Source organism: Manis pentadactyla, chromosome 4, assembly GCF_030020395.1.
Source record: "Manis pentadactyla isolate mManPen7 chromosome 4, mManPen7.hap1, whole genome shotgun sequence".
NCBI lineage: Eukaryota > Metazoa > Chordata > Mammalia > Pholidota > Manidae > Manis > Manis pentadactyla.
In genome coordinates, this window is record NC_080022.1 from 172175218 (window position 1) to 172194038 (window position 18821).

Genomic DNA, 18821 nt, shown 5'->3' on the forward strand with positions numbered 1-18821 from the left:
TTTTGCGTCTGGTTTCTTTCACTCAGCATAATGTCTTCAAGGTTTATCTATTTGGAGCATGTATAAGTATTTCATTTCTTTTTATTGCCAAATAATATTGGATTGTATGGATGTACTATATTTTATTTATCCAGTCATCAGCTGATTGACATTGGGGTTGTTTCCACTTTTTAACCATTATGAATAATGTTGCAATGAATATTTGTTTTACAGTTTTTTTGTGTGAACCTAAGTTTCATTTGCCTTGGGTTATACGTAGCAGTGGACTTGCTGAGTTATATGGTGACTCTGTATTTAGCATTTTGAGGAATTACCAAACTGTTTTCCAAAGCAGTCGCACCATTTTACATTCCCACCACCAGAAACTGAGGGTGCCAGTTTCCCCCACATCCTCACCAACACCTGTTATTTATCAGTCACAAAAGTATTTTTCAAAAACAATTTTGTGACACTTTAAGTAAAAATTTCAAAGGTATAGACTTGCTCCCAGTTTCTACCTCTGCTTCCTGGTTTCTGCCCTTGGAGGAAGTTATTTTTTCTCTTCAAAGAGTGTATTGTGTGAAGCCATTTGTTTTCTCCAGTCTCAATCCACTTGTGACCTCTGGCCCACATTTAGAAAGGGGTCAGTTTGAATCAGGAGAGCTGTTCATAGCCATGGTTTATAGTCTTCTCTTTGTGAAGGATCACACGAGAGTAGAAACTGCCCTGCTGACTCTTTAGCACAGAGCTCAAGAAACTGTTAAGCATATGAAGTCATTGCTCCTAGCTTGTGTAAGTAGTCAGTCATTGAGCAGGAAAGGTGCATGCCTCTCATGACCTCCTTCCCTCTCTTGCTTTTAGATGGATGACGATGATGATGACGATGATGTAGGAGATCATGATGAAGATCACCCTGGGATGGAGGTGGTGCTGCATGAGGACAAGAAGTATTACCCCACAGCTGAGGAGGTGTATGGTCCTGAGGTGGAGACCATAGTTCAGGAGGAAGATACCCAGCCTCTCACAGGTAAGATAGGAGAGGTGAAATTGACACTGGAAAACTTCATCTCGTAGTTTTCTTGAAAGTTCAGTGAATGGATTGATTCGTTTTTCTTTACTACTTTCAGGTACTATACTATTTCTAAATTGAGATTCAGTTAGCCTTGTTTCAGTACTCAGTAAAACTTGTAGCTTGTTACTAAGCAAATGAATTACTTCTTTATCTAATATCTGTTTAGGTGCTTGAACACTTTTTAAGTTCTGCTGGTCTGATATGTTTTTCCACCCAAATAATCCCAACTCCTTTAACCAGTCCTCATACTGCTTACTTTTCACTTTAATAATTTTAGTCTTCCAAAAAGAGATTTTGGGTTAACATTGACCTCAACTTAAATTAGTCCCTCTCCCTTCCCCCCACAAAATCAAATCCAAACTCCTCAGTCCACAATTCAAGATCCTTCACTGTCTTGTGCCAACAGCATTTCCAGATCTTTCTCAACATGAGTGATCCTTGAGAATAACATAAATTGATGTCATCTATCATACATTCTGAGAGCTCAGTCTAATGGAATAGGGCTCTGTATTTTTATGTTTTATGCCTACTTGCACATCACTACATTTTTTCTTCCTAGAACCCATTATTAAGCCAGTGAAAACCAAGAAGTTCACTCTGATGGAGCAGACATTACCTGTTACGGTGTATGAAATGGAGTAAGTTATAAGGTCTCTCAGTCTCTGCATGAATAGTGTGGGTTCATTTTTGTCATGAAGCTTGTGATTGAAATAGGCAGTGAATTGTGAAAGCAAAAATTGCCAGGATATTTAGGCTCAATCTTAACTTTTCTCTTGGTTCTCATCGAGATCTCAGCTGTTTTCTATTCCAAACCTTCAGTCTGGAAGTAGAAGCTAGCCTTTGAGACAGAACTGGGTATTATAATTGTCAGCGTAGGGGCTACCAGAGCCTATAATTTTTGACTTGGGTAAGGTTGCTAAGTGTTCTGGGATAAACAACCCTTTACTTTGAAAAGGAAGGCACAAATAGGTAGATATATGTGGAGAATACTTTAGATTCCTCATACTGAGAATTGTTTTTTAAAATATTTTCATTGATTAAATGCACTTGTAAGGCCCTCATATACTGAAGTGTTATGATTCACTATTATATAATGAAACTGTTTTGTTTTGTTTTGTTTTGTTTTAAACACTATTTAAACATAATCATGTATGTCCAAAAGAGGACAGCCCCTTCTGAAATGGTCAGGTCACCTGCTATCCATTCAGGGATTTTTTAAACAACTTTTCAGTTGTCTTCAGAACTTGCTTCATATTCCTTTGTGTTTTCAGTGGTGATTTTTTTAAATCTCCAGTCTTTGAAAGTGGACTTGATTTTTTGAAGCCAGAATCATCTGTAGGCTCCTTGCTACAAGTAATATGGGTAATAAGCAAGCAGTGCTGATTTCAAGATGGACCTTCTCTGCTCAATGTCACTAATGGGTAGAGTTTTCTTAGAAGCTTTGTTAACAAGCTCTGACAGCAATTTTAAAAGAGAAGCTCCCAAAGTCACTTTAAGTCCCCTTGGCATCAGTGGAATAAATGTATAGCTTCTAGCGTGAAGATTTTGAAATGGACAGTACTCATGGTGTGTGTTAGTTCCAGTGTTTGGTTCTGTTTTTCTCCTCGCTTTTGAAATCTCACTATTTTACTGTTGAAAATGACATTTCATGGGTTGTGTCACCTCATGGATAAGTCTGCTCCATTCCCAAAGCCAGATCTATGTAGATGTGGAAATTCACGTCTGCCTCTGAGCATTCTCCAGTTGGTCTGAAAGTTGTTCCTGACCAAAAATTACTAACCCTCCTTTGTGCCACTCCCCATTTGAAAGCTTCTGCCAAAGTCTCTTCTCTCTTTTCCTTTCTCCTTTCAGTTTCTTGGCAGATCTGATGGATAACTCAGAGCTCATCAGAAATGTGACCCTTTGTGGTCATCTCCACCATGGCAAGGTGAGAGTGAGAGAACTTTCAGCTACTTGGAACAGTATTTCTCTTAGTTCCTGCTCATTTTTCAGCTCTCAGAGTCACAGGTTGGGGTTTTGAAGATGTAAGGCTGCACCTCCTGACTCTGGGGGGCCTCTGTGCCTATTATGAAACCAGGTCGTGAAATTCTAGCTCTGCCTGAGCAACAGATGGAGCCTGTTCCTAAGCTACTTGCATGTCTGAGCCTTTTGTCTACATCTGGAAGAAGAGGGGAAATTGAGCCTTACTCTGATTTTATAAGTTTTTATTTCCTGGGGGATGATTGTCCAAGAAAAATATCATCTTTCATTTGAAAATAATCCTGTGGCTTCAGTGTTAATCCTTTGCTGTCCCATAATCCTCCTTGCTTTCCCCTTCCTCTCCTTATTCCTAAATTGTATGGTTTATTGGGAGCAGGGGGAAGGGTAGAGTAGATTTTCCTCTGTGGTTGGCATATCTTAACCTTCTTTTCCCCTTCAGACATGTTTTGTAGATTGTTTAATAGAGCAGACTCATCCAGAAATCAGAAAGCGCTATGATCAAGATGTAAGTAGAAATTCTGTAGAGGGTTTAGAATGAACCATTCAGAATATACAAGGGTGTCTCTCTCCTTCCCCTTCCTTTAACCTTCCCATTCTTACTATAAATAATGATGCCTACAAAGTGCTGCTTTATAATTATATCTATTCATAGCCTTTAAGAAAACAATTTCAACTTTCTCAGGAGCATAGAGGATATTAACCTGCAGTATTTTTGGGTGATCTGTTCTGCACTTGGGATCCCTGTCTGTTCTGATATATCCCAACATTTACAGCCTATTCTTTTCTGTTATAGTGTTAATAGCCAACTCTATAAATATAATACAATTGGATTTTGTTTTCATGATGAATTTAAATGCCTGTGAATGAGGACAAGTGTAGTTGCAAGTCTCAGTGCAATAAATATTCAATCTCTGCCAGATTGACTGTTTTGACGTACAGGGGATCCATGAAGGCTAGGTGTGTCTTCCTTTACCACGCCAAGAATTAAGTGCATTTGATAGAATTTAGCTCTCCAGCTGTGCCTTGTCTCAAGCGACCGCTCCCACTCCCTACCTCCCACCCTAGAGAACACACTTTAAGGAACATTTTCTATCTGGGAGGGCACTGGTCTCATCGTCTGGAATTTCTGTAGGGACATCCTGCTGTCTTCCATCTATTCTCCTGAGGCAGAAACCCTTGAGTTGGGAGGTGGTGAGGGGAAGTGATTGATGGTTTGTGTGGGTGAGGAGCCTGAATTCAGGTGGTAACAGTTTGTTTCTTTCAGCTGTGCTATACTGACATCCTCTTCACAGAGCAGGAGGTAAGTAGACCTTGAGAAATCCGATTGTTGCTCACACCAGCCCCAACAGTAGTTTTGTAGGGAATGGAAGGGAGTCTTCAGGGTAACACTTCGGCCTGTACCACACCCCACCTTCCTCCCGCCGCACACCTCTGTATCTCCCTGCTTCTTCCAGTCATCCAGTGATCTGTTATTTGAAAGAGAGCTGGGTAGGCAAGCTGTCAGGTAGGAGGGGGTCCCTCCTATCCTTGACTGAATTAATTTGGCCTAATAGGGCAAATACTAAGAGGTGGTGTCTACATTTATACTGTATGCTATGCAGAAGCCAACATGATTTTTAAAATGACATCCTCCTTAAAGTCTATTAGATGATTCTGTCTATATGATAATCTCTTTCTAGGAGTAGCTTCTCTTTGAGAATGTGTTCATCTGTCTTTGTGCTATTTTTTGTGTATACAGGAGTGAGCATACGTCTCTGCCTTTCCTCTTCCAAATGGTGATTCTTTTTTCTTGCCATCTGGATCTTTACCCCTCTAACCCCCGCTCTTTCCCCGTCTCCTTTATTTCTGTCTCTTTTTCTTACATGACCACATGGAAAGCTCCAGTATTTAAGGATGGTTAACTAAAGGAACTTTGAACAGTGTTGGCATATGATAGGCAATCAACAAATGTTAGCTGCTGTTGTTTTAAATATATTTTTCTGTTATTGCCTTTTTAATGTTTTTCTTTTTAAACTCCTAAAATGTCCCAGGTTGTTTCTTTTTTATTTATATAATGCTTAGTTATTTTTTTGTTTCCAGTGTATGATTTCAGGACCCTTGATTGTCTGATAAGGTTTAATACTGCTTTGCTTGCTTGTTCCTTTTTATTTTTACTTTTTTATATTTGAACCAAACCCTCCCCAAAATGCTGTTTAACACCAAGATATTTAATCTACAAGGTCATTCTGGTTAGAGGCCTATATAAAAATCACACCCAGTGAGAGACGTCAGTGTAATTTTCTAGCAGCTGGCAAGCCCCAAGAGCAGTATGAGCCCCTCTTGCATTGGAAGAAGCATTGATCACACTCTCTTTTGACTTGCAGAGAGGTGTTGGCATCAAAAGCACTCCTGTGACAGTGGTCTTGCCAGATACCAAAGGAAAATCTTACCTCTTCAATATCATGGACACTCCAGGTAGGACGTTCCCTGCCCTTTTTCTATCAGATCCTTGTGCAGTTTGTTTTTGTGCTCCCACTCTTCCCAGAACAGAACAGAGCATTACATTTTTTCCACATTCCCTTCACTTCTCCCTTCATTGATACCATTTTCATTTTTAACTATCTCCTTTGCTTCTGACTAGTAATTAGCAGGCATGCTTCTCCAGGCCTTCTCTTTTGCACCTCTCTTTACTCCACTCTGGAGAATTTAAACTGTACGGAATCTTACTCATGTATTCATTCCAGCCTGTGTCACCCCCTATGCTAGGCATTGGGGTCACTGAGGTGAGTCAGACATGGTCCCTGGCCTAAGGCACTCTCAGTCTTTAAAAGAAGAGTCTGGGGGTTGACACTCTAGCTGCTGGTGGACACACAGGTTACAGGGGAGCAGCAGACCTTGCCCTGTGTCTGCCTGTCTTATGGAAGGGACCAATTCAGGGCAGAGTTTTCAGTAGAAAAATCTGGGCTTTGACAGATGGACCTTGTTTGCCATCGGCTGCCCAGCACTCTCACACCTCTCAGCTCCTGCCTCCCCCCACCAGTACTTTTCCCATGCTCCAGGCCCTCCTCTGCCCTTTCTCCTGCCTCCAGATTGTTCTGTGTCATACAGACCTCTGCTTATTGCTGATTAGACTAAGCTGATGTGTGACTGTGAATATATTTGCCCTCCTCAGTAGAACATTTCCTTCTTTTTGCTTGAGGGCCTCCTATATGAAAATTTAAACCAAGAATGTGACTCTAAATGGTGGGATTTTACACGCTACAGGGAGCTGTGGGGAGAAGGGAAAGGGGATGTTTAGTTCACATACTTTGCAGTGCCCCTCAGACCACCTACAAGTCAATTGTGCTTTATCCTGCCACCACCCAATGGTGATTTGCTGGTATTTACTTTACAGGACATGTGAATTTTTCTGATGAAGTCACGGCTGGCTTGCGCATCTCAGATGGAGTGGTCCTTTTCATCGATGCTGCCGAGGGCGTGAGTCTGATTTGAATCCCTTAGGACTTCCCCTCCCTGTTAGCTTTGCCCCACAGCACACTGAGCAAGCTGGGAGCCAGAGAACATGAAAGTCTCTAGGATTAAGGCTTACGTTTGCTCTTAAATTAGGCCAGCAAATGAAGCTCAAAATTAGTTCTCAGTATGACTCCCTGCCCAGTGAAGCTCAAAATGAAAGGACCCATTGTCATTCAGGAGACACAAAGATAAAATGGAAGATGTAAAGAAAAGGGAGGGAGGAGAGTATACTCATATAAATGGATTTTAAATGTTAATGAGTTTTCCTAAACTGGAGAGAGATTGGAGTTAAAAGACCCAGGGTGTGTGTCTTTTATATTCTAAATGGAAAGAGCAGGTAGGTAATTTGGCAACCTCCTTCATGTTGCAACTGGCAAGATAGCCAGCAGAGGGACCCAGAGTTGCGGGACCCCCCACTTTTTTTTTTAAGTTGACTTCATTTTGGAATAATTTCAAACTTACCAGAAATTTCCAAGAATAGTACAGAGAACTTACTCTCATTTGCTTTGTAATTCTCTGTACATCTACACATGCACTCACATGTGTGCCTGTATTTTGTTCTCGAACTGCCTGAAAGTAAAATATTTCAGAATGTATTTCCTAATGACAAGGATATTCCTAGTTGTCCCACAGTTAACCAAATCAGTGAATTCAGTATCAATACAATATTGTTGTACAGATCTCTTTCTACAGACCTTATTCAGTTTCACTAGTTATCTCATGATATCCTTTGTACACCTTTTCCCCCTAATCGAGAATGCTACGTGGCATTTAGTCTTCACGTCTCTTCGGGCTCTCTTAATTGGAGCTGTTCTTTAGCTTTTCTTGGTCTTTTGTGACACTGGCATTTTTGAAGAGTATAAGCCATTTATTTTGTAGATTGTGTCTCAGTCTGGGTTTGTCTAATGTTTCCATGTGGTTACCCTCAGGTTGTCTTTGGCAGGAATTCTCCACAAGTATAGTTGCATTCTTTTTAGCCCATCAATCACATCAGGAGATCCATGATGTCCCCTTATCCCATCATTGGTGATCTTAACTTTGATTGCTCAGTTAAGGTGGGCCTACATTCCATTCCTTGACAAACTTTAGTTTAATCATCCATTGATCATTCCTAGCTTATTTCTGTAATAGTTGCTAACAGTGATTTTCCAATTCTTATTCCTCTGTATTTATTTGTTGGAATTCTATTGTAAGAAAAAGCTTCCCCTTCTCCCCACTTGCTTTATTTTCAGTATAGATATATGGATTTTTACTTAACTGGCAGGTTTTTGTTTTACTCAGTGGTTTATAATCCACTACTCTCCTTAGTATTGTGGTACTCTAGTTTTCCCAGTTTTGGGTAAGGAAAGCTCCTTCAGGCTGGGTCCATTATCTTTTTGACATGTCCCAGGTTTTTTTTGAGTAATTCCTTACTTTTAGGTGCAGAAAGATGACGTAGACTCCTTGTACTTTCCCTGTCCCAATCCTGGAACCAGCCATTTCTCTGAGGAACTCTGGCTCCTTTTAGTGGGGGCTGGTATTCAGAAACAAAGAACAGAATGTGTTCGTTGCTACTGAGGTGTGTTGCTTCTAGGTCCTTTCTCTGAACACAGATAATACACATCCACACATATCTCTGTTTCTATACATGTATATTAAAATGGTTAACATAATAAAAAAGGAAGAAAAATCTTTAGTTCATTCTAATATTCACAATTCCAATTCAGCACCGAGATTCTTCCTAAGCCTTCCTCTGTTCCTTCTCTAGCCCAGAGAAACCTGGCTCCCAATACCATCAGTGTATTTATTCATTTCTCAGTCCTGCAAGATGCCCTCTTAAAGTTCCTGAATCTGTCCTTGGGCAAGATATCCTCTGCTTCCACTCAACAATGTATTTCCCAGGTCCTCTTTTCCTCATATTTCATGTTTTAAAATAGTGCCCTTTTTGGCTTTGCTCGGTCTTTTCTGCCCTCCGGCTCTCTTCACTACCTTCTGAGCCTTGTGTCTCTCAGGTGATGCTGAACACAGAGCGACTGATCAAGCATGCAGTGCAAGAAAGGCTGGCCGTCACCGTGTGCATCAACAAGATTGACCGGCTGATCCTGGAGCTGAAGCTGCCCCCGACAGATGCTTATTACAAGCTGCGCCACATTGTAGATGAGGTCAATGGATTGATAAGGTATAGGACCAGACCCCACAGGTGAATTTCCTGTCCTGAGGGAGTCTGTTTTTTATAAATCTTCACCTTGAACACCCTTCAGGGGCAAGTCTGATTTTTTTTAGCCTGTGTTGTTGAGCTATTTAAACAAAGCTGGAGGCACATCTACAGGGATTGACTCCATGGCTTTGGACTCATTAACTCTGTGCCTTAATCAGTTGTGCAGCCTAATACACCTCATCAGTTTAGTGTCATGGTGGGTGCCTGAGCTCTGGAGTCAGTCTTGTCTCATCTTCACCCCATGCCAACCATGTAAAGCTGGGCAAATTAAGTTTGTAGAGCCTCAGCTTTGTTTCTGTGAAAAGGGAATAATACTGATATTTACATTATGGGATATCACAAAAAAATAGTTATTTGTTGTAATACACTTAGCACAGTGCTTAGGATATAGTAACTGATTGGAGAATAATGTTTGCTGTTATTTTCTTAGCACAGATTCAGTAAATGAAAGAACTGTTGGCTATTGTTTTGTGGAAATAGCTGCTTTTCAACAAGATGGATTTCGGGCTCACATTAATAAGTATGAATGATGGTTGGAAGACCTTAGAGTACAATATCAAGGTGACTTTGAAAAATAGGTTAAATATATCTTCAAGACAGTCTTATCTGTAGGCTGATTCATTGTACGGGATGACTTCCTGAGGCCCCTCAAAGGGCCAGAATGAGGCCATCCTGCTGAGAGAACACCTCTCCAGTTAAGGACTGGCGGTAGTGCCTCCATGGCCAGAGACAGATTTACCTTCCAGAGACTCCCAGTTTGTAGCACTAATCCTCAACAGAGATATATCTTGTCCCTGCCTATGAGAATGACCAGAGCCCAACATAACATCAGGAGTCAAAAGACAAAATAATAAACTTCTTTAAAGGGAGGTCATGGAGTTAGGATAGGGTTAAGTCCTGATCTACCAAAACAGGAAGTCCAGAAGTCCTAGCCCAGCCTCTAAACAAGAAATAGCACCATTAACATATTATTTAGAAATATAGGGGTACATGCTCTAAAAGCAGCTTTAAAAGATTTGAAAGCAGTTGCCCCTGGGGAGCATAACTTGGGAGTGGGGTTGAGTTGAGTGAGGTAGGGGACTGCTGTATATAAGCCAATACTTCATTTCTAAATTTAGAAATTCCATAAACCTGTGTCAATAAGGCTAGGGTTGTAGACTTGATCCCTGAGCACAACTGGTTTTCTTTTAAATGTTAACTTGGGATGCTGTGGTTTCTCCATGGCTTCTAAGACTCAAAAGTTTTGTCACAAATTTTTAAAAGAAGGCCAAACAAAACAGAATAGAGTAGGCCAGTGAGGGTGGGGAGCAGAGTTGCCTTTTTTCTTCCATTTACTCATTTATACTGATGTTTATGTCTATTGCATTTGTGAAATTGAGATTTCTCTGAAAGGTAGACCTGTCTTACACATTCATTTCCTGTGTTCCAAGATCTTTGTCTCTGTCCTTCAAGTTTTTCCTTGCCCATCCAGTGCAGTTAACTTCTCCAAGATCATGCAGAATGTTCCCAGCTTTGGAAAGTCAGCTTGTTACTGGAAGTTAGGGAACAACAGCTTCGGGTCCCTTTTTTGGACCAGGCTGCGGCAAGGCTGAGTGTATTATGCAAGCCCCTTCTGAGGGTCAGGGCTGGAGCGAGACTTCATATGCAGTCCCTGCCCTTCACCCAGGCATTGTTGCTGCTCTGTGCTCATGACAGCCTCTGTTTCAGCATGTATTCCACTGATGAGAACCTGATCCTTTCCCCACTCCTGGGCAACGTCTGCTTCTCCAGCTCCCAGTACAGCATCTGCTTCACGCTGGGCTCCTTTGCCAAGATCTATGCTGACACCTTTGGTAAGCTCCGGCTGGCATTCTGTCTCGTCAGCTTTCCCAGAGTCATGTTGCCTTTCCTATGGAATGGTTTAGAAATTGGCTTCTTGCCAGAGTGCCCCAGTTGGGGGCACATTTTATCAACTGTTATTGTCACATTGGGGGTCTTTGTGGCCCCTACACCCTTTCTTTAGGCTAAGTGGTTTCCAAACAATAGAAAAATAAAGATGATTAGGAAGAAATGGGTGAAGAAGGAGCTCATTTTAAGACTAGGAATCTCTCCTAGGGACAGATTTTGTCAAAAAGCAAATATCTGTACCCACAGAGGCCTCTCAGGTGGGACTCTCTCTTGCTAGTAGTGCTTCTAGCTGCCTTTCCAGCCGTATCTATACACATAGATATTTTGTAGGCCTACTTGAGAGTTCATGTTGGATCAGACAGGGATGTCCAGTTGAATGATTTTATTGGTCCCTGGAGCCTCCATACCAGAGCCCTGGGACCAGCATCTCACTCAAGAGGCTCTTGCGCGTTCCACCTCTTTGCCTCCCCAGTTCCCTCAGATTCCAGTAGGAACCATGTCCTGTCATGTGTGTCAAATACTGTACTTCCTTAGAGGGGTCATTATCACCCATATTTAGACCTGAGGAGACAACAGACTGGGAGAGATCTCGCAGCTGACAGGCGCTGGAGCATTGTGTTTCTCTTCTCACCAGCTAGTTGTCCTATTGCACTTAGTGTGGATACATTTGCTTTTGTGAAAAAAGGGACAAATAAAACTTGGTTTTAGTATGTATGCATTTACTGCATTCTCACTGTAGAAAATTGGAAAGTACAGTAAAACCTAGTCAAGAAATCAAAATTCACCCCCTAACCTCATTACCATAACCATTGCCTTTTGTTATGGTTCCTCTTTTCTCTGTTTAGTGTTTTACATAAGTGAGTAAAATACATAAAAACACAGGATATTCACTTAGCATTAGATCACAAGAATTTACCTATTTCAGTAAAGTTTATGGGGCTGAGACAAGTGGAGGGTAGCGAGCCAGGAATTCCAGAATCATAGTGCTGGGAGAGATGGCAGGAGGCAGGCAGTCTGATCAGTAACCACGGACTGTTTCACCAAGCAGGAGAGTTCAGGTCAGACTTCTGGCAGGGTGGGTTGGGACCACATTGAGGAGGGTTTGGAATGCCAGGTTAAGGAATTTCGACTTTCTCCTTTAGTCAGTTTGGAGCTCTTAAGTATTGGGGTGGGGTGGAGTGATATGTGCAAAACTGATGGAAACAGACCAGAGGAGAGGATATAGAACGAATACCTGTTCAGACATTTTGCCAGTATTCAGAAACAGGGTGGCAAATACTGGATTAATGTTATCTGTGAGATTGAAAAGGAGGGAATGGAGTAAAGAGATGTTCGATCATTCTTTCAGTAAGTGTTTATTACACTTCTGTTGTGCACTAGGCCTAGTTCTTGTGAGTAATCAAGCAGCTCAGTCCACTGATTATAGCACAACATACATTCAGTGCAGTGGTAGAGGTACGTAAAAGACAAAATGGTTCACAGAGGAGAGCGAATTTCAGTAACTAATAACATGGGAAAGCAGGGAAGAACTTGGTGATGAACAAAGTGGGGAAGGAAAAGATTCTGAGCTTAGATGAAATGCCACTGGTAGCCCCACTGAAAGAAAAGTCTGAAGGGGAATGTGGCTTTAGGGAAAAGGTGATGAATTTGCTTTATACCATCTTGAGAGAGAGAACAGTCTGACATCTGGGTAGAAATATCCACGAGAGTCGGTGATACCAGTGACCTAACCGAATGTTACAGGAGCTCTTAACTCAGAAGATCTTGAATTTTAAAAGCCACAATTGCTTGATTCAGTCTAACCCGGATTAGCAGCTGCGGTCAAACTAAAATATTAATAGGTAAAAGAGGAGACAAAGGTTGGCTTTGGTGTTTTCTCTCCAGAGGGCTAGGTGTCTGCCTTCTAGAGGTTAGGGCTAGCGTGACCCTGCAGCTGAGAGGCTGACCATGCTGGCAGCACAGCAGAGCTTCTGTGGATCGAGACAGAGTGAGGGAACCATTAAGCACCACCTCCAGAAGGGACAGGGCTTAGGTGCAGACAGGACAGCAAATAGATAGTTGAGCTGGTTCTATCAGAGGAAAAAGTACATAACGTACCCTTGGCCATAGCTTAGTCCTATACTTGCTGGAGATGGAGCTACCTGAGTGCTCATTTGGGCTCCAGCATAGCCTTGTCAGCTTTGGACCAGTCCTGTCCTTTGTGCCTCAGTGTCCTTGTGTACCTGTCTGGGTGGAAGGAATTTTCTGGACCTGGGAAAGGAGTGTGTTAGAACTCCTCAGCTAACAGACTACTTGGGGCACATGAAACAGAATTCCAAACAGTATACTTGGCTAGGTAGATTATAATTGTATGGCTTCTCTTATAGGTGACATTAACTACCAGGAATTTGCTAAAAGACTCTGGGGTGACATCTACTTCAACCCCAAGACGTAAGTAGAGTTTGGGAAGTGACTCTAGAGGGGTGGTCCATTTTCCCAGTGAGGACAAGGAGAGAAAGAGTTCCTAAGATGAAAACCTACTCTTTTATTAGACATGAACTACTATCTTTCCTCCTGTAAGTGGCTTGTCCTCATGAGCTCTAATAGGGTGAAAAGCTGTTTCTCCTGAGGTCTTTATAGCTGAGCTCAGACCTGCATAAGAGTCCTAACCATATACGCTCTCAGGAACTTCTCTTTGGAAATGTTAAGATCACATACACATTCTTTCCCCTTGGCCCTGCTCAGATTCAGAATTTAGGAAATTATACCCTTGAAGTTAGTGACACTGCCTTCTCCTTCCTGGATCACCCATAACTTTTTTCCTCTTTAGGCGAAAGTTCACAAAAAAGGCCCCAACCAGCAGCTCCCAGAGGAGCTTCGTGGAGTTCATTTTGGAGCCCCTTTATAAGATCCTCGCTCAGGTAGGTGTGTTGGGCTCCCTGGCTCAGATCTGTGCTTTAGGGCACAAGGTGGAAAGACTGGTGAACTCTGACTTCCCCCTGCCCCTAAACTTGCTCAGTTTTGCCTTACTAAGAAGCAGGATGATTATCACCAGTGTCCGGGATCCCAAATACTACAGTCTTCTCAGTACTGTTGCATATCAGAGTAAAAGCGGAAGGTATAACAGGAGGAAAAGGTGCAACCTAGAGAAATTGTGGGCAAAGGTTTGAACTATTCAAAAGAATGTGACACTTGAGAAAGAATAATTTCAGGTATAGGAATTTAATTTACAGATTAAATTGAGAGTCCTCCAGATTGCTTCATCTATAGATACACATACATGTATGTATATTTGTGTGTGTGTGTGTGTGTGTGTGTGTGTGTGTGTGCTATTTGTTACAGCATTATTTACAACACCAGGGGAAAAAAAAATGAGATAAGTTGAATATTCATCAATGACAATCTGATTAATTAAATCATTGTATATCCCATAAAATGGAATATTTTGCAGCCATTAAAAGAATGGCTGTATGAACTTGGTTTTAATTACTATCTGGGCATATATGTAAATGATGTTTGTCAGATTGTAAAGGATGCATCAGACAGTGGTGACGATGTAATTTAACATGTGGGATGCTCCAAAGAAAATAGTATCTTTGTTCATATGAATTTGTGCTACCTAAAAGGCAGAACTGAAAGGGTAACAATGTTGTACAGGGATTTTCATGCAGTCTCAAGACAATCATAAAGTATGCAAGTGTTCATAAGCACTGTGCACAGTGAACACAGGCATATACACAATGCGTGTGGCCTTCCAACCAACAAAAACAGTAAAACATAGCAACAAGACGAAAATAACAGGATTCAAATTTATTAGTACTGAAGAATACTTAGTATCTTGTGTCAGACTGGAATGGATTAATAAAAGAAATTTATAGACTCTGTCTCTTGAGAGACCTTGAATGGGCCCAGGATGACTTAGCGGGCCCTGCGAGTGGACTGTGCGGTGACCTTTTTTGGGTCTTTCCAGTGCAGTGATCCTCTAAATGTCAGAAGTGAGAGAGAGGGAAGGTAAGTGATTTCCTGAGTGGGCTGAGATGCTGCTTCTCAGACACCAGGGGGCAGCACTGACAGTCCATCTGAGAGCACCAGGTTTATGGGTGTGGGGGTTTAACCCAGTTGGCTTTGCCCAGTGTTGGTTTGAAGGATAGGTACCAAAGATTTCCCTGAAACGAAATTGCTGTCCTTGCCAAAAGCTCTGCTGTTTCAGTGACTTTTCAAACTGTTCTTTGGCCTTCCCTGCCCACCTCTGTAGCTCCCCACATCCCCTATCACTTCGCTGATACGGTGTCTGGTACCATCACAGGTTGTGGGTGATGTGGACACCAGCCTCCCGAGGACCTTGGACGAGCTCGGCATCCACCTGACCAAGGAGGAGCTGAAGCTCAACATCCGCCCTCTGCTCAGGCTGGTCTGCAAAAAATTCTTTGGCGAGTTCACAGGTAATAAAGAGCTCATGGACCCCTTAATATCGCCATCGCCATGTCCTGCCACAGGCATCGTGGGTGGTGTTCGGAGATCTGAGGCTCTTGTAAATAAATTGCAGGTCGGGCTACAGAACATGTGGGTTTTCTTCCTGGCTGCGTTCTTTAGTGGGTGGTACCAAGAACTCTTTATCTTGGCAAACAGAAATAACTACATTTCCTTACCAGGAGGAGCATGCAAGTAAAGGAGATGAAGTAGCAGATTCTGGGGTTCTGGGGTTTTTGTCAGGGGGCAGTCATGAAGGTGGACTCATGGGTCATGTGAAATAGTGGGAAAGGCACCAGGCTAGGACTGGGAGGCAAGTTATAGACTCAAATCTCTCTTTCCCTTGAATTCCTCTCCTATATGTTAGTTACACAGAAGGCAGGTGATGGAGTAGAATGAACCCCAGTCTGGATGAGAAAAGACTAGGGTTTTGATCCTTTTCTAGCCCTTGCCCTTTCATGGGGTGACCCTGAGCCAGCCATTCAGTTCTTCTGTGACTCTAATTTCTCATCTATAAAATAAGGGAGGTGGAAAGGTGGTGGCTAAGAGCCCTCTCAACAATCTCTTGATTCTGAGTCTGGTAGGAATTAGGTGGCTGAATCCCCGAAGTGCATGATTTCATTAGTTTGTTTGGGCTGGCTCTCAGTCGGACCTAGGAGGTACCGGCTGAAGGCAGACATGCCGACCCCAGGGTGCCGGTGGAAGTTCTCTCTTGTGTGGCTTATTGGCTGCTAAAGAAAAGCAGGATAACTTACTAAGCAGAAATGTATACAGTGGTTCCCAAAAGGGAAGAGCCAATTTGGGGGTTGTTCTAAGCAGATCTAAAAAAGAAGAGATGGGGTGTTTATTTAGTGTAAGTGCTCAGTAAGTGCTTAGATTCAATAAAAGGTGATAGAGATCCTTTAAATTTTTTGTCAGCTGAGTTCCACGGAACCACTGAGACCTGCTTCTTGCTCCTCTGTGGTATCAGTGTGACTCCAGATTTCTTAGCAGCACACTCCCAGGAATCAGGGTGTTGCTTCCCCTAGAATCATTAGCACCATAGCTTTTAGAACAGAATCCAGCTCCCTCACTTGTAGCTTTCTGGCCATCGTGAATGGATCAGTAACTCACTGCTCATTTCCCCCTGTAAGAGTATAGTAATAACCTCCTCTTCTCCCTCCACAGGCTTCGTGGACATGTGTGTGCAGCACATCCCCTCTCCAAAGGTGGGCGCCAAGCCCAAGATCGAGCATACCTACACTGGTGGTGTGGACTCTGACCTCGGCGAGGCTATGAGTGACTGTGATCCTGATGTAAGAAAACGTGGCCCTTGGTTTTCTGACTTTTACCCCTCCTGTATGGGGATACTGTGTTTTGGTCATGGAAGTAATGCCTTCTCACCCATCCTTGTCCCTTCCCATGTGCATAGTCAGACCTGAACTCAAAGTCATATGTTACCGTTACTAGTCATAAGATCTTGGGAACATTATTCTGTCTTCTTAAGGGTCTTTTCTATAAGAGAAGGATAATAGTATGTGGTTGTTATGAGCATTAAATTGATTCAAAAGTGTTTTGGCTGTGTTAGACCTATGCCTGATAATAAAGAAACAATGAATGGTAGCTAATCTTACCAGTCTTGGCCTTTAAGAAAAGATTTTTTCCCAGCCTTTCTTTAGGCATTCTTCTTTTTTTTTTTATTAAGGTATTTTTGATATACACTCTTATGAAGGTTTCACATGAAAAAACAATGTGGTTACTACATACTACATTTACCCATATTATCAAGTCCCCACCCATACCCTAATGCAGTCACTGTCCATCAGTGTAGTAAGATGTTTAGGCATTCTTCTTTCTTGGCATAAACATACAGCCAATTAAGACTTTGAGTTACATCTTCAGAGGAAATTTTGGACAAGTTACTCTTGTAATCATGCAAATTAACACTTCCAGTGTGCCCCCTAAACCTATTTCTCTTCCCCATTGCCCTCACCCCCTAGAAAAAAGGAAAAGAGCTTTAGTGCTATGCCTATGACATCTGTTAACTAAACAGGGCATAGGGCAGGGTTTGGAATTTTCCCAGGAAACCACCACATCTTCCTCTGGGTCTGGGCTGCTGCCTCATAGAGTTCAAGTCATTGCTGTCAAGGGAAGCGGAAACAGTGGTACTTCCCCAGAGAGAATGTGTGGTTGAGGCTGTACCTTGTCCCCACCTCCAGGGTCCCCTGATGTGCCACACTACCAAGATGTACAGCACAGATGATGGAGTTCAGTTTCATGCCTTTGGCCGGGTGCTCAGCGGCACCATCCATGCTGGGCAGCCAGTGAAGGTGCTGGGGGAGAACTACACCCTGGAGGATGAGGAGGACTCCCAGATCTGCACTGTGGGCCGCCTGTGGATCTCTGTGGCCAGGTACTGCAACCAGAGCCTAAAGGGCTGTGCATCGGCCACACACGGGGACTGCCCCAAGCTGCTGGATGGGGTGGTGGTCCTTGGAAAGAAAGTAGCTGCCTGGCTCCCTACAGTAGGGGGTAAGATGACCCTCCCACAGCAGATCTATTGACTTCTAATTCTTACTACTTAGGGTTGCTAGAGGCAAAAGGCAGCTACTATTGGGATAATGCCAAGAGCCTTGCCTTTGCGTTTTGGATAGCTTGTATGAACTTTTGTAGCAGGGTTTCCTATTTTTACTCATCTTAATCTTCTCTTCCTCTTCTGTGTTCCTTCAGTCATAACCTTTATGTTTCTTTCCAAAAGAAATTATTTCCCACCCTCACTGAGTATTCTTTGACCAAGGTAGCAGACTTTGCTGCATCCCTTGTAGCATGCCCATCTGTAGAATCAGGCCTAGCTGGGTCCTCTGGGCTACTTGGCAGTTCCTAAGCCTGGCATCCCAGCCAGGAAGTAGAACCAGGGCAGCCCTGTTCCTGTCACGCCTGCTGCACCTTGCCAACAGTCCCTTTTCCCCCCTCCAAACCCACCCATTCTCTAGGAGGCAGAAGGAAATTGAGCTAGGAGAATTGCATTATCTTCTGGGGTGCTTTTGGCATTTCCTTTCATACTACCTCTGGGGCAGTGGCTTGCTTACCACCAACATCCAAGTGGAATTAAGTTTTCCTGTTTTGTCCTCTTAAAATACTTTGCATTTTTCTTTCACAGCACCCATGAGTTTAGAACTACATGTGTGTGTGGCCCTATGACTGTTGATTGCATCCCTGCCCTGATGGAATGTATCTGTTTGGCTCCCCCCTGTCCTGGCTCAGTGCCTGCTACATAGCAGGTGCTGAGTAACTTTTGCAGGATGAATGCTCTGTCCAAACTCCATTGCTGCTTTCTCTGGTGTTGCTCTAGGTACCACATCGAAGTGAACCGTGTTCCTGCTGGCAATTGGGTTCTGATTGAAGGTGTTGATCAACCAATTGTGAAGACAGCAACTATAACTGAACCCCGAGGCAATGAGGAGGTAGTTTCTGAAGAGGCAGCTGGATTGGCTTAAGCTAGAGGGTCGCAAGGAACCATGGCATACTTGCTTAACAAGCAGCCAGCTCACGGGGGTGCTGACCCGGAGTTACTGCCACTGCCTTGTTCAGGCCCCAGCACAAGCTCAGCCTGCTAAGTCTGCCCCTGCTGGATTCTCCTGTAGTTGGCTCAGGTGCTGGGAATTAGAGGGGAGTTCCTTTTAGTCTTTCTCTTTGTTCTGCCAAAATACATGGGAATATTGGCCCTTGAGGTTGCCTCCCACAGCACCATGGGTTCTGGCAGGGAATAATCTGTTCCTCAGAAGC

General features: G+C 42.9%; 1 protein-coding gene across 1 annotated transcript in view; it reads left to right on the top strand.

Moving 5' to 3' along the window:
• The window catches only part of EFTUD2 (elongation factor Tu GTP binding domain containing 2), a 35403-nt gene that overhangs the window by 9737 nt on the left and 6845 nt on the right, over positions 1–18821 (top strand). Inside the window, exons 3-17 of the mRNA XM_036882906.2 lie at positions 841–1006; positions 1611–1689; positions 2903–2978; positions 3471–3536; positions 4296–4331; positions 5395–5485; positions 6405–6487; positions 8515–8681; positions 10428–10552; positions 12974–13037; positions 13417–13507; positions 14893–15028; positions 16224–16351; positions 17255–17448; positions 18388–18499. Of these exons, the coding sequence (XP_036738801.1) occupies positions 841–1006; positions 1611–1689; positions 2903–2978; positions 3471–3536; positions 4296–4331; positions 5395–5485; positions 6405–6487; positions 8515–8681; positions 10428–10552; positions 12974–13037; positions 13417–13507; positions 14893–15028; positions 16224–16351; positions 17255–17448; positions 18388–18499 (1614 nt within the window). The remainder of the gene's footprint in view (positions 1–840; positions 1007–1610; positions 1690–2902; positions 2979–3470; positions 3537–4295; positions 4332–5394; positions 5486–6404; positions 6488–8514; positions 8682–10427; positions 10553–12973; positions 13038–13416; positions 13508–14892; positions 15029–16223; positions 16352–17254; positions 17449–18387; positions 18500–18821) is intronic.